This window comes from Phaseolus vulgaris, chromosome 4 (genome assembly GCF_051622355.1).
Source record: "Phaseolus vulgaris cultivar YP4 chromosome 4, ASM5162235v1, whole genome shotgun sequence".
In the NCBI taxonomy this organism is placed as follows: Eukaryota; Viridiplantae; Streptophyta; class Magnoliopsida; order Fabales; family Fabaceae; genus Phaseolus; species Phaseolus vulgaris.
In genome coordinates this window covers 43,712,224-43,730,848 of record NC_143501.1, presented here as the reverse complement: position 1 = coordinate 43,730,848, position 18,625 = coordinate 43,712,224, and the positions used below count along the sequence as shown (strand labels likewise).

Here is an 18,625-nt window from a genome sequence, read left to right as displayed (position 1 = left end):
CAAACTGTGGAAGGCATTGAAAGACAAGTTTCTGAAGAAGAGTGGTCAGAACAAGCTCCTGATGAAGAAAAGGTTGTTCCGATTTGACTACCAACAAGGTACTACTATGAATGTGCACATCACTATGTTTAATCAATTAGTTGCAGACCTGTTGAATTTAGATGTGAAGTTTGAGGATGAGGATTTGGCTTTGATGTTGTTATCATCTCTTCCTGATAAATTTGAACATTTGGAGACTACGCTCCTTCACGGGAAGGAGAATGTGTCGTTAGATGTTGTTTGTTCTGTTTTATATAGTCATGAATTGAGAAAGCAGGATAAGATGAAAACCAAATTAACGACATCAGAAGAAGCATTGGTGGCAAGAGGTCGTCAGCAAAGCCAAACAAAGGGGAGAAGAGGGAGGTCTAAGTCTAAAGGTCGAGCCGTTGCCAAAGATGAGTGTGCTTTCTGTCATGAGAAATGACACTGGAAGAAAGACTGTCCAAAACTGCAGAAGAAAGGGAAGGCTCCACAAGATGCAAATGTTGCAGAATGCAAAAGTGATGTGGAATCAGATGTCTCTTTAATTGTCTCGCTTTCAGCATCATCATATCCAGATGAGTGGATATTGGATTCAGGTTGTACCTATCATATGTGTCCCATTCGGGAATGGTTCTTTGAATTTCAAGAACTCGATGGCGGGGTTGTTTACATGGGTAATGATAATCCATGTAAGACAACTGGGATAGGTTCAATCAAGCTGCAGAATCATGATGGATCCACCAGAATTTTGCGGGATGTACGGTACGTGCCAAAATTGAAGAAGAATCTCATCTTATTGGGGGCTTTAGAATCTAAAGGCCTAGTTGTGACGATGCGAGATGGAATTCTTAAAGCAACTTCAAGAGCACTGGTGATGTTGAAAGGCGTATGGAAGAACAATCTATATTACTATCAAGGTAGTACAGTGGTGGGGACAGTAGCGGTAGCAACTTCTAGCACTAAGAAGGATGTCCAAGCAACGAAGTTGTGGCATATGAGGTTGGGACATGCTGGAGAGAAATCCTTGCAAATTCTTACCAAGCAGGGACTGTTGAAAGGTACGAAGGCTTGCAAACTTGAATTTTGTGAGCATTGTGTTCTGGGAAAACAACGAAGAGTGAAGTTTGGCACTGCAATTCACAATACCAAGGATATTCTGGATTATGTGCATTCAGATGTGTGGGGACCTGCCAAAACTTCGTCAATCGGAGGTAGGCATTATTTTGTCACTTTTGTGGATGATTTTTCCAGGAGAGTTTGGGTGTTTACTATGAAGAACAAAAATGATGTGCTTGAAATTTTCCTTAAGTGGAAAGCTCAAGTTGAAAACCAGACAGGAAGGAAGATTAAGGTTCTCCGAACAGACAATGGAGGAGAATACAAGAGTGATCCGTTCCTGAAGGTATGTCAAGATTGTGGCATAGTTTGGCACTTCACTGTTAGAAAAACACCACAGCAGAATGGGGTGTCAGAGCGGATGAACAAGACACTTGTGGAGAAAGTTCGTTGTATGTTGTCTAATGTTAAGTTAGGCAGAGAGTTTTGGGCTGAGGCTGTGACATACGCTCAACATCTCGTCAATCGTTTGCCATCATCTGCTATAGATGGCAAAACCCCGTTAGAGGTATGGTCTGGAAAACCTGCAACTGATTATGATTCTTTGCATGTTTTTGGTTCTATTGCATATTATCATGTGATTGAATCAAAGTTGGATCCACGGGCAAAGAAGGCTCTTTTCATGGGCTTTAGTCCTGGAGTGAAGGGATACCGTTTATGGTGTCTAGAGGCAAAGAAGACGATTATCAACAGGGATGTTACCTTTGATTAATCTTCCATGTTAAAGAAGGTAAATCCAGAAGGAGTTGATAGTACTCCACAACAGGTGGAGTGTGCCCGAAAGCAGGTGGAGTTTGAGCCGACAATGGTGATCCCAACACGAAATACCACAAGTGACTCTCCTATGGCAGAAGAAGAGTCAGATGAGGAAAAGGTTCCTACCCAAGAATCTCAACAGCAATCAACGCCAATTGTAGTTAGAAGACAGAGACGAGATATTCAAAAGCCTGCTCGTTTCATGGATATGGTTGCCTATGCACTTCCAGTTGTTGATGACATTCCATCCACTTACCTAGAAGCCATTCTGAGTTCAGAGAGTGGTAATTGGGCAGGTGCAATGGAAGAGGAGATGCAGTCTTTGAAGAAGAACAAGACGTGGAAGCTGGCACAATTACCAAAAGGTAAGAAGGCAATTGGGTACAAATGGGTATTTGCAAAGAAAGAAGGATTTCCTAATAAAAAAGATGTTCGCTACAAGGCAAGGTTGGTTGCTAAAGGCTTTGCTCAGAGGGAGGGAATTGATTATAATGAGGTATTTTCTCCAGTTGTTAAACATTCCTCCATTCGAATTTTGTTGGCCTTGGTAGCACAGTTGAATTTGGAGCTTGCTGAACTTGATGTAAAGACCGCGTTCCTACATGGTGACTTGAAGGAGGAAATCTATATGACTCAACCAGAAGGATACAAGGTTGATGGTAAAGAAGATTGGGTTTGTAAACTTAGCAAATCATTGTACAGACTGAAACAATCTCCGAGACAGTGGTACAAACGATTTGATAAGTTCATGAAGGATCAGAAGTACAAGAGAAGCAAATATGATCACTGTATGTATTTGCGCAGACTTGAAGATGGTTCCTACATTTACTTACTCTTATATGTTAATGATATGCTGATTGCAGCAAAGAGCCAAGTTGAGATTGACAGGTTAAAGGCTCAGTTGAGTAAAGAGTTCGAGATGAAGGATTTGGGGGAAGCCAAGAAGATTCTCGGCTTGGAGATAAACAGGGACAGGGAGAGGGGAAAACTTTGGCTGTCACAGAAGCAGTATTTGCAGAAGGTACTACAACGTTTTGGTATACACGAAGATACAAAACCTGTAAGTACTCCACTTGCTCCTCATTTGAAATTGAGTAGTCTTTTATATCCGACGTCTAATGAAGAACGAGAATACATGGCGAAAGTCCCATATGCAAATGCAGTTGGAAGCTTGATGTATGCAATGGTGTGTACAAGACCAGATATTTCACAGGTTGTGAGTGTTGTTAGCAGGTACATGCATAATCCGGGCAAGGGACATTGGTAAGCTGTGAGATGGATTCTACAGTACCTCCAAAATACCTTAGATGTTGGATTGACATTTGAGCAAGATGAATCACTTGGTCAATGCATAGTTGGATATTGTGATTCTGATTATGCAAGTGATTTGGATAAGCGACGGTCTACAACTGGCTTTTTGTTCACTTTAGCAAAAGCGCCAGTTAGTTGGAAGTCTACCTTGCAGTCTACGGTGGCTTTGTCTACGACAGAGGCAGAGTATATGGCGATTACAGAGACTGTGAAGGAAGCAATTTGGCTTCATGGGTTGCTTAAAGACTTGGGAGTTGGTCAGAAACAACTTGAGTTATATTCTGACAGTCAGAGTGTTATTCATTTAGCAAAGAATCAAGTCTTTTATGCACGGACGAAGCACATTGATGTTCGTTATCACTTTGTGCGTGAGATTCTCGAAGAAGAGGAGATTGTTCTTCAGAAGATTCACACTACGGAGAATCCTGCAGATATGCTCACCAAGGTGGTTACAAGGACCAAGTTTGAACACTGTTTAGACTTGGTTAATATCTTGCACATTTGAAGTTGGCGCCCAAAAGCGCAAATTTGAAGCACTACAAAGTTTGTTTTTGTTATGTTTTGAGAAGATTTGTTTTAGGTGGGACTTTAAATTAAGCCAAGGTGGAGATTTGTTGATTTTGGCTTAATCCCAAGTCTCACATCGGTGGGTTCATTGTTTGGGAAGGAGGTTTGAGGATTATAAATTAAACTCTCATCCTTCACTGTTATATATCCCAATTTGTAATATCTTCTCCCATAATAATAAAAGTGAACTGTTTTTGCTATGCTCGGAGATTAGGCTAAATTGGCCGAACTCCATTAACAATTTTCTGATTTGTTTTTTCTTCTTTATCTCTTTTATTATTCCGCTTTATTTATTCAATATTATTTGTCGGGTAGCTCTTTTAGAGTTCTGTTTTAGTAGAAAAATTACCCATTTTTCCCAAGAGTATGCATTCCAGAAATTATTTCTGGATTCATAAATACATTTCGAATTGTATACAAAATTTCAAAATAAGTTTGAGAGGTTACAATCCAAAAAAATTCATAGATCATTAATCCAAAATAAACTAGTAACAACAATAACAAATATAAACGATCATCCAATCCAAAATAAATTAGTAACAACGATAACAAATATAAACTCAAAAAATAACCTCTTCAAACAATGCAGCAGGACAACGGGTTCCGAGGATGAAACTGTTGAGGTAAAGCCTCTCACTCAAACACAAAAGCAAATGGAGGATGCATGGCAGATGAAAAAGATGAAAGTGGAGAGAAAGAAAAACATGTTTATTTCATAAATTTGAAACTTGGACAATTTTTATAAGACCCTTTTGGGAATGAGCCCAAAAGAAAGAACCCAAAAGCTCTTCTGTAATTATTTTATCTTTTTCAAGGTGGGAAATTCGAGACAGTGCATCAGTTTATAGTTTATTTTCATTGAAGTATTTATTGCCAACATTTATATGGATATAAATAGAATAAACTAAAAATTAAATAATATTTAAGCCAGAACTTTTTCATCAGTAAACTAAAAAACTCATGCCTTAATTTTGCAGGATCCAGTTTTTATTGATTTTTTTAATGAATTGAACCAATGTAAAAGAGAAATTTAGTATTGAGATCTAAATGGATTAATGAAAAAAAAAGGGCCATAGTAATCCTACTTGTGATAAAATATCTTAATTTTGGAAAACAATGAAATCCTATGAACCATTCTACACTGCCAAGTGTTAATTGCCTATTGCACAAAGAGAAGACCCCACATGAAAAGATAAGATTCATAGCCACAAGCATAACCAACCTCATATATCTTAATTCTTTTGGTGGCTTTAGAGAATGAGCTTAAGATTTTGATAATTTCATTTTGCTCATCAACATACATTTCTAGAGTTCAACCTTATCTTTGAGCAAGTAAATCACACACATTATAGATGAATTGCAAAATAAACTCCTTAAGCTCACCAATACCGTGCAAATTGTGCACCAAGAAACCAAAGCTTAGAAGAAGAAACACTATCTTATTTTCCATTTCCTCAAGTGGAAAACAGCAAAAAACCATTTCCACTAGCACAAGGATTGAAAATCCAACGTCTGAGGCTTACACTGTCAGTTTCAAGACAGAAAAGGGTTGCAAGCTTGCCATTTCAAGGTATCCTGATTTTGAATATGATGCAGAGGGGGGAATGGGAACTGGGATTGCTGCAAAGGTTACAGAGAATGGTCCAGCCAACAATGACCTTCCTGTTTCATTTGATCTTGAAAGTTTGTATATTCCACCATTAACAAGTTCTACTGCCAAGTTTCTTGGATTGCCATTGCCACCATTTTTGAAGATCGAAGTAGTTCCAGAAGCATTGCATGGAAGTATTAACCAAGAATCTGGCAAGGTAAAACATTTAAGTTCTGGAGGTTATGCTTCAAATTGAAAATATTGTGCATAATGTGTACAACTTATGATGAGCTTTAGTGTCTGTTTCAACTTTTTTTCTTGAAAAGAGAAACTAAGAAATACCAGTAGGCATGTACAGTCTTTGCCAAAACTTTGATACTATCAATTTAACAGAATTAATCTTTGGTATGATTTTTGAAATAGTTATTACAAAATTTAACAAATTTCTATATATATGTGTGTGTGATAATTTGTGATTAAATGATATTGTAAAAAATCTCTCTCTCCCTGCCTCTCCATATATTTGTACAAAAGTTAATTAGAGGAACTTCTACTTGTGAAGAGAAAAAACTGTTAGGTCATTTTAACTTGCCATAAGTGTCTCTCTAATTAGTTTTGTGCCATAACTACCCAATTGATTATATGATTGTTTGGATTTTTTAACTAGGTTGATCTTGAGTTCAAGGCAAAGTTTTTGTTTTCTGCTGGTAGTCTCTATAAGGCTCCTCCACTGTTGGTGAAGACAGTGTTGACTTCTGAAGAAACAAAAGGAACTATGAAGAGTGGAAGAGGCAGGAGATTGGATAAGGAGGGAAAGTGCAGACTAGTTGGTGTAGCCACAGTTGACCCTATTGATGATTTCTTTATGAATTCCTTCCTTGGTCTCCCAACTGAGTGCCTTGCTGAGTTAAAGGCTGTAATCTCCATTTCTTCCTCATCTTAAGATCTCACAAAATTTGGACATTTCTTGAAAGTTGAAACCTATGCAAAGTCATAATATCCAAGTTGGAAGATGAATGTGAAATAGTAGAAGATAATGATATACTTTGTAGAAACTAGAGAGAAGTTAAGATTGAACAAGTTTACCCTATTCAGCCTTGTACAACACTGAAGTTAAAGCAAGTATAGATGTACTAAGTAAAGAAGAGTGAAGTCAAATACAATATTCATAACCCTTTATTATCCCAATGTGTTTTTAACCTCTATTTTTTGAGGAATGGTTTTGGGTATAAAGAAGATACTGAGTTCATAACTTTTGTATTAGAATATTTTCAAACACTGAACTTTTTGGTTTATGAGGGAATATATTATCCTTGTTCTCATGCATCCTTTATTGGATTAAAATTCAGAATTTGGCTTAAGGGTTTCCTATACTTTGGCCAATATTTTATTGCAATTATAATAATACATGTTTAAAAGATGTCCTATTATTGACTATGAAAAACCAACAAATCATTCGTATCTGTGATGCAGTCTTTTTATAAAGTTTCAAGTTGTAATGTTATAAATAAAAAAATATAATTGAGAAAAAAAAACGCTTGAATTGAATTGAATTTAAATTTAGACATCAAACCAATATTTGGACGATTTTTTTTAAAAAAAGTTAAAACTACAATTTTAATTACTAATACTGGTTTTTGTTGATGATTTTACAGTTAATACTAATATATAAAGATAATTGGGGTTTTGATTTTCGGATGGTTTTAGCCACGTCATTAACTATTTGTTTAGTTTATATCTGTATTTTGACATGTTTGGATATGGAAAACACATTTGCCAACTTTAGAAAGAAAAAAAAAAGATAGCACATGTAAATATTAAACTTCTTTATGCTACATTTTTTTAGGCATTAAAATAACGATAAACATATAATCTTATACTTATTCCGTTCAAATTATATACGTTTAAATAATAAACAGATTTCAAGATTACTCTAATTACTATAGCAAAATAATGCTTCACAGACCCTTTATTTAAAAAGTAGTGTAGTTATGAATTAATAAAAGTAATATATTAATAAGATTTAGAAAAACGTTTTCTTAATTTTTGAGTGACATTTTGAAATAAACACATTAAGTCCTAAAAGTAATAGATATTTTAAAAAGGAAAGTGTAACTTGAAACCCATTTGATGCAATAAGATGAGACCTTGAGAAGTAACAATGTGAGTAAGAGTGGCTACAGCCAATATTCCTTTGACTATACTATTTCTTTTGCACTCTCTCAATCTCTCTTTTTTCTGCCAGGCTGCCAGCAAATTATCCAGCTCTATGTATCTGCATTGCTATTTGGTACAACAAAAAATATTCACACTTTCACAATATCAATTTATTCAAAGGCAAGCCTTTGGGTGCCAACCAGTGAAGCATATTGGCCCTTCTTAGCCAATAGCTCAAAATGAGTGCCTAATTCTGCAATCCTGCCCTCAGAACAGACTGCAATTTGATATGCATTTTGCACTGTGCTTAATCGGTGGGCTATTACTAAAGTGGTTCTTCCCTTCATCAACTGGTTGAGAGCATCCTGGACCAAGCGTTCACTGACAGCATCCAGGGCACTGGTAGCCTGCACCAGCAAAGAATGTCAAAAATCAAGACATGCATATATAGGATCATATCAGGCTTTTAAATTGTGATTGTTTTGGTCTGACACGAGTGAATGCAGTCTGCAATCACGTCTACATGCAGCAACAGATAAAATGTTGCAACTGTATTGCGTTATGCGATCTACAATTTGGAACAATGGGTCAAGTAGATATCAGCAGCTTAAAGAGCAACAAGAAAAGTTCTAATGGCTGGACCTGGATGTGTATTTTCCTCCCAGAACCTTGTTAGGATGAAATGAAGTATTAAGTGATATGATATGATTTGGTAGGAAAATATCAAATTAAGCATTGATTTTACTTTAATTACTGTATCTCTTTTTCATCATACATAAGAGAACTCGTTGCTATAGATCACGCAATTACAAGCCATCCTCTCTAAACGGTATGAAATTTCTACATTTTTTCCTTCCTTTTCCTTTATTCCACAAAGTGCCTCATCACTATCCAATCTGGCCGTCACCTTTTCTGGCGTGACCCACCACTGATGTGCCACACAACCAGAATTGCCATCCTCTGGCAGCCAATTCTGTCTCTGGCCTGCCGCCTACGCACCTCATGTTTTTATGCACTGCTTGCGTTCAGACATGCGCCTTCCTCTCGCAATCCTTCCAGCAAATTCCTCCCCCTCCCCTTCCACGGACTCTATTTTGTAGAGTATGGTTCAGTGCAGTTTTCTGTGGTTGTATGCTCTGTGGTGGCCTTCACCAATGTTCTCCTTGTTCTGTATGAAAAACCCACCAGAACAGCCAACTTGAGCTGTTGCTGTCTAGTTGTGGTTTCAAGGACAAGGCTGCGCTGCCTACTTGACCACCAAAAGCACAAACGTTCCAACAGTCAATCAAGCACATTGGAAACAAATTGACACCTCTCCATGCAGTTTTCTCTAGTTTTCCCTTGCTCTCAACCTCCAAGTACAGTTATAGACTTTGGATACTAGTGTTGATATGTGCACAAAGGCCAAGAAACTGTATTTTAATGATGTTTAGCTTTATTAACATTACATTGGAAAAGATAGATACGTAGACATACCTTGGTAACCTTGATCGCCTCATTGTAGAATATATCACTTGTGCCCTTTAGTAATGATGCAAAGACATTTCACAACTAATATGGACAATTCTTCACAGTTGTTGTTTTTCCTAGACTACAACATTACCTTGCTACAATTTGAAGATAGATTTTATCACGACCCAGTGCTCCTACCTATGACAGTCCAAAGCAGTTGTTGCACTCTCCACCCCACATGCTTTTGGATCCTCTTCCACATCTACAAGGGATTCTTCTATCCTTACCTCACAATCATGTCAACGTGTAGGACATGTTCTACACAGTAAGCACTGGGGACATGTTCTACACAGTAAGCATTGGGAACATGTTGAAGAAAAGTGTCAAACCAAAGCTAGGGTAATCTCAGATCAATGAATGTGACCAAATCTCCACTCCAGCCTCATATATTACTATCTTTACCGCTAAATACAACAAGCTTCCACGGGCAATGAAGTTGCCTCACCTGTTACAACTGTATGACAGTCTGATTATACCCTTCATTTCCCAATCGCCTTCTCTTGGATGTTGGATCCTTGATTTTGGTGTCTCTAGTCATATGATTGCTAACCAATCTCTTCTCTTCCTTGACTTTATTGGACACCTTGCCTTTTGTCAATCTTGCAAATAGCTCCCAAATTAAAGTTCGGACTATTGGACAAATCCATTCTCTTCCTAGCCTTCCTTACATTTTGTCTTATTTGTTCCTAATTGTTCATTTAATTTAATCTCTATTAGCAAACTAACCCACACTCGAGAATTTTTATTCTATTTGTAAACAGTTACATTCTTGTACATGATCAATACACTGAATGGATGATTGGAACAAGACATGAGTTTGGAAGATTATATCAGCTCACGGTTGCCTATGTCTCCTTTGCCTCTATTGCTCTTGGACATCAACGTCTTGGACACCCAAGTGTGGAAAAATTAAAGTGTTAGTTTTCCAATGTTACATCCTTTCCGTAGGAGTTGTGTTAGTTTGGTAAACACACTTGTACCTTTCATGGTCATGTGTCAATAAACATGGTACATCGCCTTTTGCTTTAACTCATTCCGATATTGGGGTTCAAATTGTGTATATTCAACATTGGGATATTTTTATTTTGTTACATTTATAGATGATTTTTCTCGTTGTATTTGGTTTCTTCAATGAAAAAATTGTTTCAATGCTTTGCTACTTTTCAAAATTTCTTTCCTGAATTGCAACAAGTTTGGTATGTCAACTAAAATTTTACGAATTGACAAAGCAAACAAGTATTTGCCCTCCCAATTTCGATATTTTCTAAATTCATAGCGGATTTTTCATCAGACATCGTGTGTCCATGCATCACAACAAAATAGAGTTGTTAAATGCAAAAATCATCACTTACTTGAAACAACTTGTACCATTCCTCATTGTAGTGTTCCATACGTTTTAGGAGAGATGTCATTCCTACTATTTGTCATCCAATTAACCGCATGCCCTTATTACTTTTAAACAATCAGAAGAATCCTTATTCTATCTTGAAATACTAAACAACACCTTCATCCTATGCCCCTATGTGTCTTTAGGAGTACATGTTTTGTTCATGATCTCACTCCAGCTAAAAATAAACTATTTGTAAAATTCCTAAAATGTATTTTTCTTAGTCATTCCTATTTCCATAAGGATAGAAATGTTTCTCTTGACCACTTTAAGAGTATCTTGTCTTTATTGATGTTACTTTATTTGAAAATGCTCTTTCTTTTCTTCCACCGTTGAAAATGTTTCTTCTAGAAGTTCCACCTGTACTTCCAGCCCCACTTGTTGCTCATGTTCCAACACCATAGTTCACTAAAAAGCTCACTTGATAGCTAAGAGTTACACTCAAATTTTTGGACTTGATTATGGCGACACTTTTTCCTCAGTATCCAAAATCATCTTTGTTTGTCATTTTCTCGCTATTGATTGTCATTCATCATTGACTTTTTCATTAGTTGGACATAAAAAATGTTTCCCTTCATGATAAATTGCAAGAAATGCATATGGATTAACCATCCAATTCTACACTCTCCAACAATTCACCCGTTGGTTGTAGGCTTTGTTGCTCCTTCTATGCTTTAAAGTGATCTCCTTGAGCATAGTTTGGTTGGTTCACCTCCACTCAGCTTGAGTTTGGTATGACTCATTGTGAAAAACGTCATCTAAAATATCCAAGAGTTTGCTAACTAGAGAAGGTAACGTCTTACAATGTATACAAGGTTTAAGCACTCTACTAGTTCGCTAATAAACACAATAGTGTTTTCAAAAAGAGTTTTAGGGTTCATGAAAAATTTCAACAGCATTTCAGCACTTTACAAATTGTAACTAAATCTTTCCATATATGTATGTGTTTTTCTTCGTGAAAGATGTCTCTGTATAAACATTGAAAAAAAGAGTTGTTTCTCTGCAACATAGAATAAGCATAAAGTGTATTTTCGTGAAGTACAACATTAGCTTTAGTCTATGTGCTTATCATCTGAGCAAAACATTGCTTATTAGAGGGAAATGAGACTGCAACGCATCTTATCGTCTATCACATGGAATACTTGAGCCTTCCATGATTTGTTGTAAATGAAATCCTTTCGTCTTATAGACGAATATAATAATGTTTTATACTTTGTTCTCTAACAAAACTTAATCAAAATATGGGTTGTTGGATTTTTCTCTAACAATTTAGTATGCTTAATAGTTGCCCAAGTGACACTTCTATGGATCCAAATGTGAAGCTTCTTCTAGGTCAAAGGAGTCATTAAAAGACCCTGATATCATTGTCTAGTAGGAAGAGTTAATTACCTCATTGTCACTAGGTCAGACATCACATTTGCATTTATGTGATTAGCCAACTTTGGAAGGATCCATGTGATGGTCATTGGTAAAGTGCCAAGAGTATCCTTCAATACCTTATAAATGCACTAGGTTGCGAATCAATATACAAGGACAAAGGCAATTCCAAAATTATTTTTTACTCTATGCTGATTTGGAAAGATCACCATAAAAAAGGGAGTTCATTTTTGGCTATTGTGTTCTCAATGGAGGAAATTTGATCTCCTGGAAGTGTAAGAAGTATAAAACGGTTTTTGGATCCAGTGCTGAAACTAAGTACTATGTCATGGTAGTATCTGCTTGTGAGATTACATGAGTTAGACAACTCCAAGAATTAAATTTAGAGGCACTCAAGGTACCAAACTCGTATGCAAAAATCAAGTTGCTATTCATTAGCGGACCAAATACGTAGAAATTGACTATCACTTTGTGAGACAGAAGGTGCTCTGAGGACAAATCATCATTTACTTTGTTAACTTTGGTGTTAAGGGCTCCCATGTTGATAGCATATGTAACAAGCTTGACTCATGTTGTATATATTATGGCCTGAGGGGGGTGTTAGAGATGTGACATGCTTACATTAAATAGGGGAGTATGATTTGATAGAGAAATATTTCCCATTATTAAGTATTGATTTTGTTCTTTGTTATTATATCTCTTCTTCACAATAAATAAGAGTACTCGTGTGTACAAATCACACAATTTCAAACAACCCTGTCTATGTGAAGCATGGAGAGAGTACATAGAAAAACACAGAATTAAACAAAAAATATCACCTCATCAAGTATAAGGATGGGAGCATTCTTTAGGAGAGCGCGGGCAATAGCAATTCTCTGTAGTTCAGAAACAAGAGTCAAAAAAATTTGAATGTGTCCATGAGTAAAATGCATACCATGCAAGGAGAGTGTAATATATGTGAACTCCACTGTACCTGTCTCTGTCCTCCACTCAATAGGCCTCCACGCTCACCAACAAGTGTATCATAGCCCTTTCAAGAAAAATAAAATAGTGATAAGAACAATTTTTCTATCGTACCTATATAAAAGCATCGGCATACTCAGAAGACAAACCAACCTGTGGAAGTGCAATTATAAAGTCATGAGCATTTGCAGCTTTTGCTGCCTTAATGACATCTTCTTTAGAGACATCTTCATCTGGAAGCCCATATGCAATGTTTTCTCCAACAGACACCGAAAACAAAACAGGCTCCTATAATATGTAAAATTTGTAAAGAAATGAAAGCAATACGTTTAATATCATACATAAGATTCTTCTTATTCCTTACTTGATTTACAATAGACACAACCTGGGCCCATTCACTCTTGTCAAATGTTCGGAGATCCTCTCCTGCAACTGTTATACAGCCACTTATTGGCTGCAGAAATAAAGATTACTTTATGTATGTATTTTCAAGATAACTATGAAACTTCATCTTACAACATAAACTGAAATCAAAACCTCATAAAATCGAGACAATAGCTGGACTACTGTACTTTTGCCTGCACCACTTGGACCCACTAGTGCAGTTACAGTTCCACATTTTAGTCTTAAATTTAAGCCATGTAAGATTTCCACATCCGGCCTTAATGGATAAGAGAAATATACATCTGCAGTATGATATGAGCACAGTCATTGAAAGAGAAGGAAAAAAATAAAAGAAGTATACATTACAAAATAAATCAGATTATTATGAAAATGTTATGTTATTATAGAACTACTTTACACTTGTAAAAGTAATATGTCTGCCTGTGAGAGAGAGTGAGAGATCAAGTAAGAAACTAAAACTTCAATTGTCAGATGGACATAAATATTTAATATTGAAATTGGATGATAATATCTCTTCCTTAAGAGGCAACCAACAGAAAGTCAAAGCCCCTCAAAAGAGAATTCATACATTTAGTAACTTAAGTTCATCTCATGACTAAAAGAGAAGTAGCAAGTTATTAAAGCTCCAATTACAAGAACATTAGCAAGTCATCCATTAAAACAACACGTCACAAGGGATACAAACAAAATAGCAATAAAGATACCTTCAAGACAAATATCTCCGGACCAAGCTAAGCTAAATAAATTGCTTGATGTTTTGAGAGCTGACATATAGTGAAAATAATTTTTTTGGCTATTCTCAGTAGAAATATTAGATAAGACCAATTTATAGTTTTCATCATCCACTGCTTTTTGTCTCAGTTCTCTTTCTAAGCCATAAGCCAGGGCATCATCAACTTGAACTCCAGAAAAAACAGAGTTGATCCTCTCAACAGCAGCAAAACTTCCACGAAGATCTCCAAAAGTATTAACCAGTCCTTGAACCTGAAAGACATAATCAGACAGGCAGAGGATAAAAATATAAAGAAAAACAAAGTCAAGAAACTCAAATAGCTTACAGCGAATGTTAAAGTGAAAGTATATCCGATAAAAGATGCCATGGTTCCAACAGAGAGTTCACCCTGAAAGCAAGAATTAAGGGCAACTCAGAAATATTCAATGTTCAAATCCATGTAAAACGCAATAAGAGAAAGATGTATATGATCATAAGAGAAAGTTAAATCAGAAGAAATAATGCATACATAATGATATAAGTAGCAACAGTAATCATATTTGACAATATGTTGCAGAAGGCAATAAAGAGAGAAGATCATGATTAAATTTGCAATTATATAGAGAAAAGACAAGTTTTATAAGCTAGAATTGCTTACCGCCTTAACCTTGCTTCCTCCAAGACAATATAATGCTATTAAAGAAATATAAACAGCAACTCTAGTCAAGGATTCATTTACAGATTTGAAAGTCCCAAGCTTTATCCCACTTGATTGGAAAGATAGAACCTGTATTGAACAAATAAATAACATGGGAATATCTAGAGAATGACATACCCTTCTTAAATTAGCTATTGGTCCTTAAATAATCTTACCTGATTAGCAAAAGAGAACATTTGGCGCTTTTCACCACCAAAGGATCTTACCTGTAAGCACACCGTTATAAATTGATGCCATTACAACACACAAGACAAATGCTTGAAATAAAAACATTAACTAATGGGAACTCACTGTTCTAATAGCTGAAAACGTTTCAGTTACACAGTCAGATATAGATGCTTGGGCCTTCCCATGTGCTTTAAAAACTGGCAATGTAGATCTCTTGTAGATAGCTACAGAGGACCAAAATGAATCAGCGCCAGGGAAGAATACATGAAATGAAAAATAATGTTTCCAAATTTTTTTAACAAATTACTGTTTTACTGTTCAAGCTACATACAATTGTCAGATTGCATATAAGCCATTTATAAAATTATGAAGGTCATTTAACTAACATTTTAGAAAGGATGAATACAAGATAGGTGATTGTATTTCTGGTTTTTATAATAAACCATAACAGTGTTGAACATGGTCATTGAATTGATTTCATCAGATAAAATGTAAACTTACCAATTGAAATGGAAACTGCGAGCATCAGAACACCTAGAATGGGTGCCAGTTGCGGTGCTAAAGAAAAAAGTATGAATATTGTTCCAATGACCTACAAGAACAAAGAGAGCAGAAGCAGCAAAATGCAAACAAAAATATGCATGAGTACAACATAATTGACAAAAGAAGAAAGGTTCGCTCTTAGGCATGGAAGCATTTCTTTCACACCAAAAAAATGTGGTAAAATTTTCACTCCCCAAGAAAAGCAGGAAAGTCTATCGAACAAAGTGAAAAAGGAATAAACCAACACATGCTTGAATATAGGAAATATAAAGCTCACATTGGTGTAGAGTTGCTTGCCTCAGATAATGCCCTGAATCCGCGATCCCTTGATACATTCTCGCTGACAATATTTTTAAGAGAATCCAAATCAGATGTTAACAAACCTGTGAGTTCACCAACCTATAAGCAAATCCAAGAAAGTGCAAAAGTTTTTGCACCTACTTTGTCAGTGTACACTATCATTAAGCAAAGAAACAAAATGATATTATTAGCTCAATAAAATAAAAAAATTTAAATAATATACTGGTATTCATAAAATCATATTGGAAAGATATTTAGACTAAGTTACAGAAATAGATGAAAACATAGAATACAAAGAAAAGAGAAGACAAAAGCACTGAAAGGAGGGAGTGAAGACAAAGACTATATAGAATACTACGCATAACAATCAATCAGGTAAAGGTGACAGAACAATGGCTATCCGCTTCTGCTTACGATGTCTTAGCCCAAATATCTCAAGAGACACATCATAAATATGGAAAAGTAAAAGCACATATAATGTAAATAATTTCATACACATACCTTGTATTTGTCAAAAAATTCAATCTGCACAAATTAAAAAAACTATATGATTAATCAATAAAAGCAAAATAACTTTCTATCAATAATAAAACAGCCATATATATTCTAACGATGAACTATCTCCAATCCAAGCATTACCAATGAGAAATAATATTAATCATAAAAATAATAAATAGAAAAAACAAATTAGCAGGACTTTTAGAAAGATTTAACTCTACCTTTTGAATCAATATTCTTCCGAAGATCTGAGCTCTTAGTGTTGACATAATTTTCTCCCACACAATGTTCATGTTTATAACAAAAATAATAGTTAAAAGTGGCTCCATGGCATACAGAACTCCAATTTTAGTAAGTAGCTTCCATAACGGTTCAGGTCTAACTCCAATTAGAACTTCAAAAAACCGTCCTAAAAGAACAACAACGCATAAGAATGCATATATAACATGATCAACGGTTAAATCATATGCATGAACAGTAAACTACACTGAAAATTCAAATTTGCACAACAATCCAAATTATTTTCCATGAGAAAATATAACTTCATCATCCCATTTTCTACAAAAGAAAGAGAAAAAAAATTTCCAGTTCTCCTAGAACAAATATTTATATAACCATATTATTCCCAACTACGGTTGGGCACTCACTAAAAGAAGTTAAAAACATAAAATAGTTAAATTATTAACTTGATCCCTAAATATATATATATATATATATATATTCCAACAATACTTATATATAATTATATAAACTAATTAACTAATTTTAATTTATGAGAAAAATTATTCATTTTTTTAGCAAACAAATAGATATTCAAGTATCCGAACAAAATTTTCAACTGTTGAAATCCCATGTTTTTTTTTTTCACAATTAAGAAGTATTTTTCTGTTTAACACGAAAAGTAATATCCTTAGAAGATTTGACAAATAATTTTTCAACTCAAAGTTGAGTTTGTAACATTCCCAAAATCCAAACCCAACCATAACCACAGCATGTTAGTTGATAGAAAGAAAAAACCATATTTTTAAGAGAAAAACTCTAAAAAGTACGTATCTATATAATACATAAAGAAACCTTTAATCATTTTGTCCATATCTTAATCTTCTTGTACACTTCTAACTAATTACACATACTAATCAAACTCATTAATTTAATTAAGTTTTAAAAAAATATCACCAATATATTAAATTAAACACAGGAAGGAGTTCTTCTATGATATTTTTTTATACAAATACAAATAACTCATTTTCAATTTTTCTTTTAGAAAGAAAACTTTGGTTGATATATGCAGATTGTATTTCTTAACCAAGCAGTTCGGAATATACTGTGCTAATGTTACTTTTCTTCTGACAATGAATAATCCGTTATTACAAAAAACAAAAGGTATAGTTTTAAGTGTTGTGATTATACAAAACAAGACAAAGGTTTATTCATCAGTTCAAAAATGTAAAATAAATGAGAGGTTCAAAATTTGGGCAATTGATTAAAATTAGGTAATTGGTTAATTAATTTAGTTATGAAATGGGGAAGAGAGAAGTGAAGTTACCGGAGAAGAGGGGCATGGATAGTGTACAGGTGGAGCAGGCGAAGAGCGTTGCGACCATGAGAGCCAGGCGCAGTTTGTGGTTCATGAGAAGCGTGCAGAGGAGGCTCCACGTGATCACGTTTTGCGGCTTCGCGTTCTCTGAACCCAACCCGACCACCTTCGGATCCGGGTCTCCAAAATTGTGGTCGGATGCGGGCGCGGCGACGTAGGCGCGTGGCGGAGGGAGGAGGAATCGCGAGTGGAGAGGGTGAGGGAGAAGAAGGGGTCGGGGTGAGAGGGGTGGTTTGGTAATTCTGGTAGAAAGAGGAGAACGGAGAAGAAGGAGTGGGTAATGCAGAGAGAGTGTTGCAGAAGCCATTGGTTCTGTGGAAGATGAAGAAACAGAGTTGTGCGTTGTGAGGTGCAGAGAGAGTAAGGAAGTGAAAGAAGAACAGAGTTTTTTGCTTCTGGGACTCCGTTCTGCTGTCACTCATGCTGAAAGTGTTATTTATCCAATTTTTATTTTTATTTTCATTTGTTAGAAAAATATGTTAAAAACAAACAAACAAAAATTAAGAATTAAATCTTGTTTCATTTTTAATTTTATTTATATTTTTTTAAGTTAGTTTTTATTTTAGTTCCACCTATAAAGCTCGGACACAACATTCGTATGACACTTATCGGTTAAGTGTCCAATTCAAAAAATATTTATTGGATTTCTGACAATTCTAACTCGGGTCTAACATAATCTTAAAAAAAGAAATACATTAATTTTCTAAAAACTCAAACTTATTATATAAAGTTTTATTATGATTATAAAAATAAGAAACAAATTCGTGTCTCCGTATCCTACATGTTAGAGATCATACGTATCTCTGTTTCTGTATTCGTGTTTGTGTCGTATGAGTGTCTGTGCTACATAGTATATAACTTAGAGATATGATAAAAAAAAAATTCTTAATTCATCGAAATCTTTTTTTTTAAAAAACTATAGT

The 18,625-nt window shown here is 35.3% G+C and overlaps 2 protein-coding genes across 3 annotated transcripts; one reads left to right on the top strand and one right to left on the bottom strand.

Moving 5' to 3' along the window:
* Nucleotides 1–5,018: 5,018 nt before the first annotated feature.
* On the top strand, nt 5,019–6,687 carry LOC137837689 (ATP-dependent Clp protease ATP-binding subunit). Its single transcript, XM_068646791.2, has 2 exons — nt 5,019–5,582; nt 6,033–6,687. The coding sequence occupies exons 1-2, from the start codon at nt 5,127–5,129 to the stop codon at nt 6,306–6,308; spliced, it is 732 nt and encodes a 243-aa protein (XP_068502892.1). The 5' UTR covers nt 5,019–5,126; the 3' UTR covers nt 6,309–6,687.
* Nucleotides 6,688–7,477: 790 nt separating this feature from the next.
* On the bottom strand, nt 7,478–18,127 carry ABCB28 (non-intrinsic ABC protein 8). 2 transcript variants are annotated; one of them, XM_068646790.1, is made up of 16 exons: nt 17,652–18,127; nt 16,327–16,514; nt 16,109–16,132; nt 15,605–15,706; nt 15,266–15,356; nt 14,888–14,988; nt 14,752–14,802; nt 14,537–14,665; nt 14,225–14,287; nt 13,871–14,150; nt 13,299–13,447; nt 13,126–13,215; nt 12,915–13,049; nt 12,772–12,828; nt 12,617–12,673; nt 7,478–7,929 (listed from the first exon to the last, which is right to left on the bottom strand). In XM_068646790.1, the coding sequence occupies exons 1-16, from the start codon at nt 18,007–18,009 to the stop codon at nt 7,693–7,695; spliced, it is 2,112 nt and encodes a 703-aa protein (XP_068502891.1). In that variant the 5' UTR covers nt 18,010–18,127; the 3' UTR covers nt 7,478–7,692. The 2 variants fall into 2 exon arrangements, with proteins under 2 accessions (XP_068502891.1, XP_090157358.1); XM_090301232.1 differs by lacking the exons at nt 16,109–16,132; nt 16,327–16,514; nt 17,652–18,127 and having other exon boundaries at nt 15,585–15,706.
* Between the last annotated feature and the right edge of the window lie 498 nt (nt 18,128–18,625).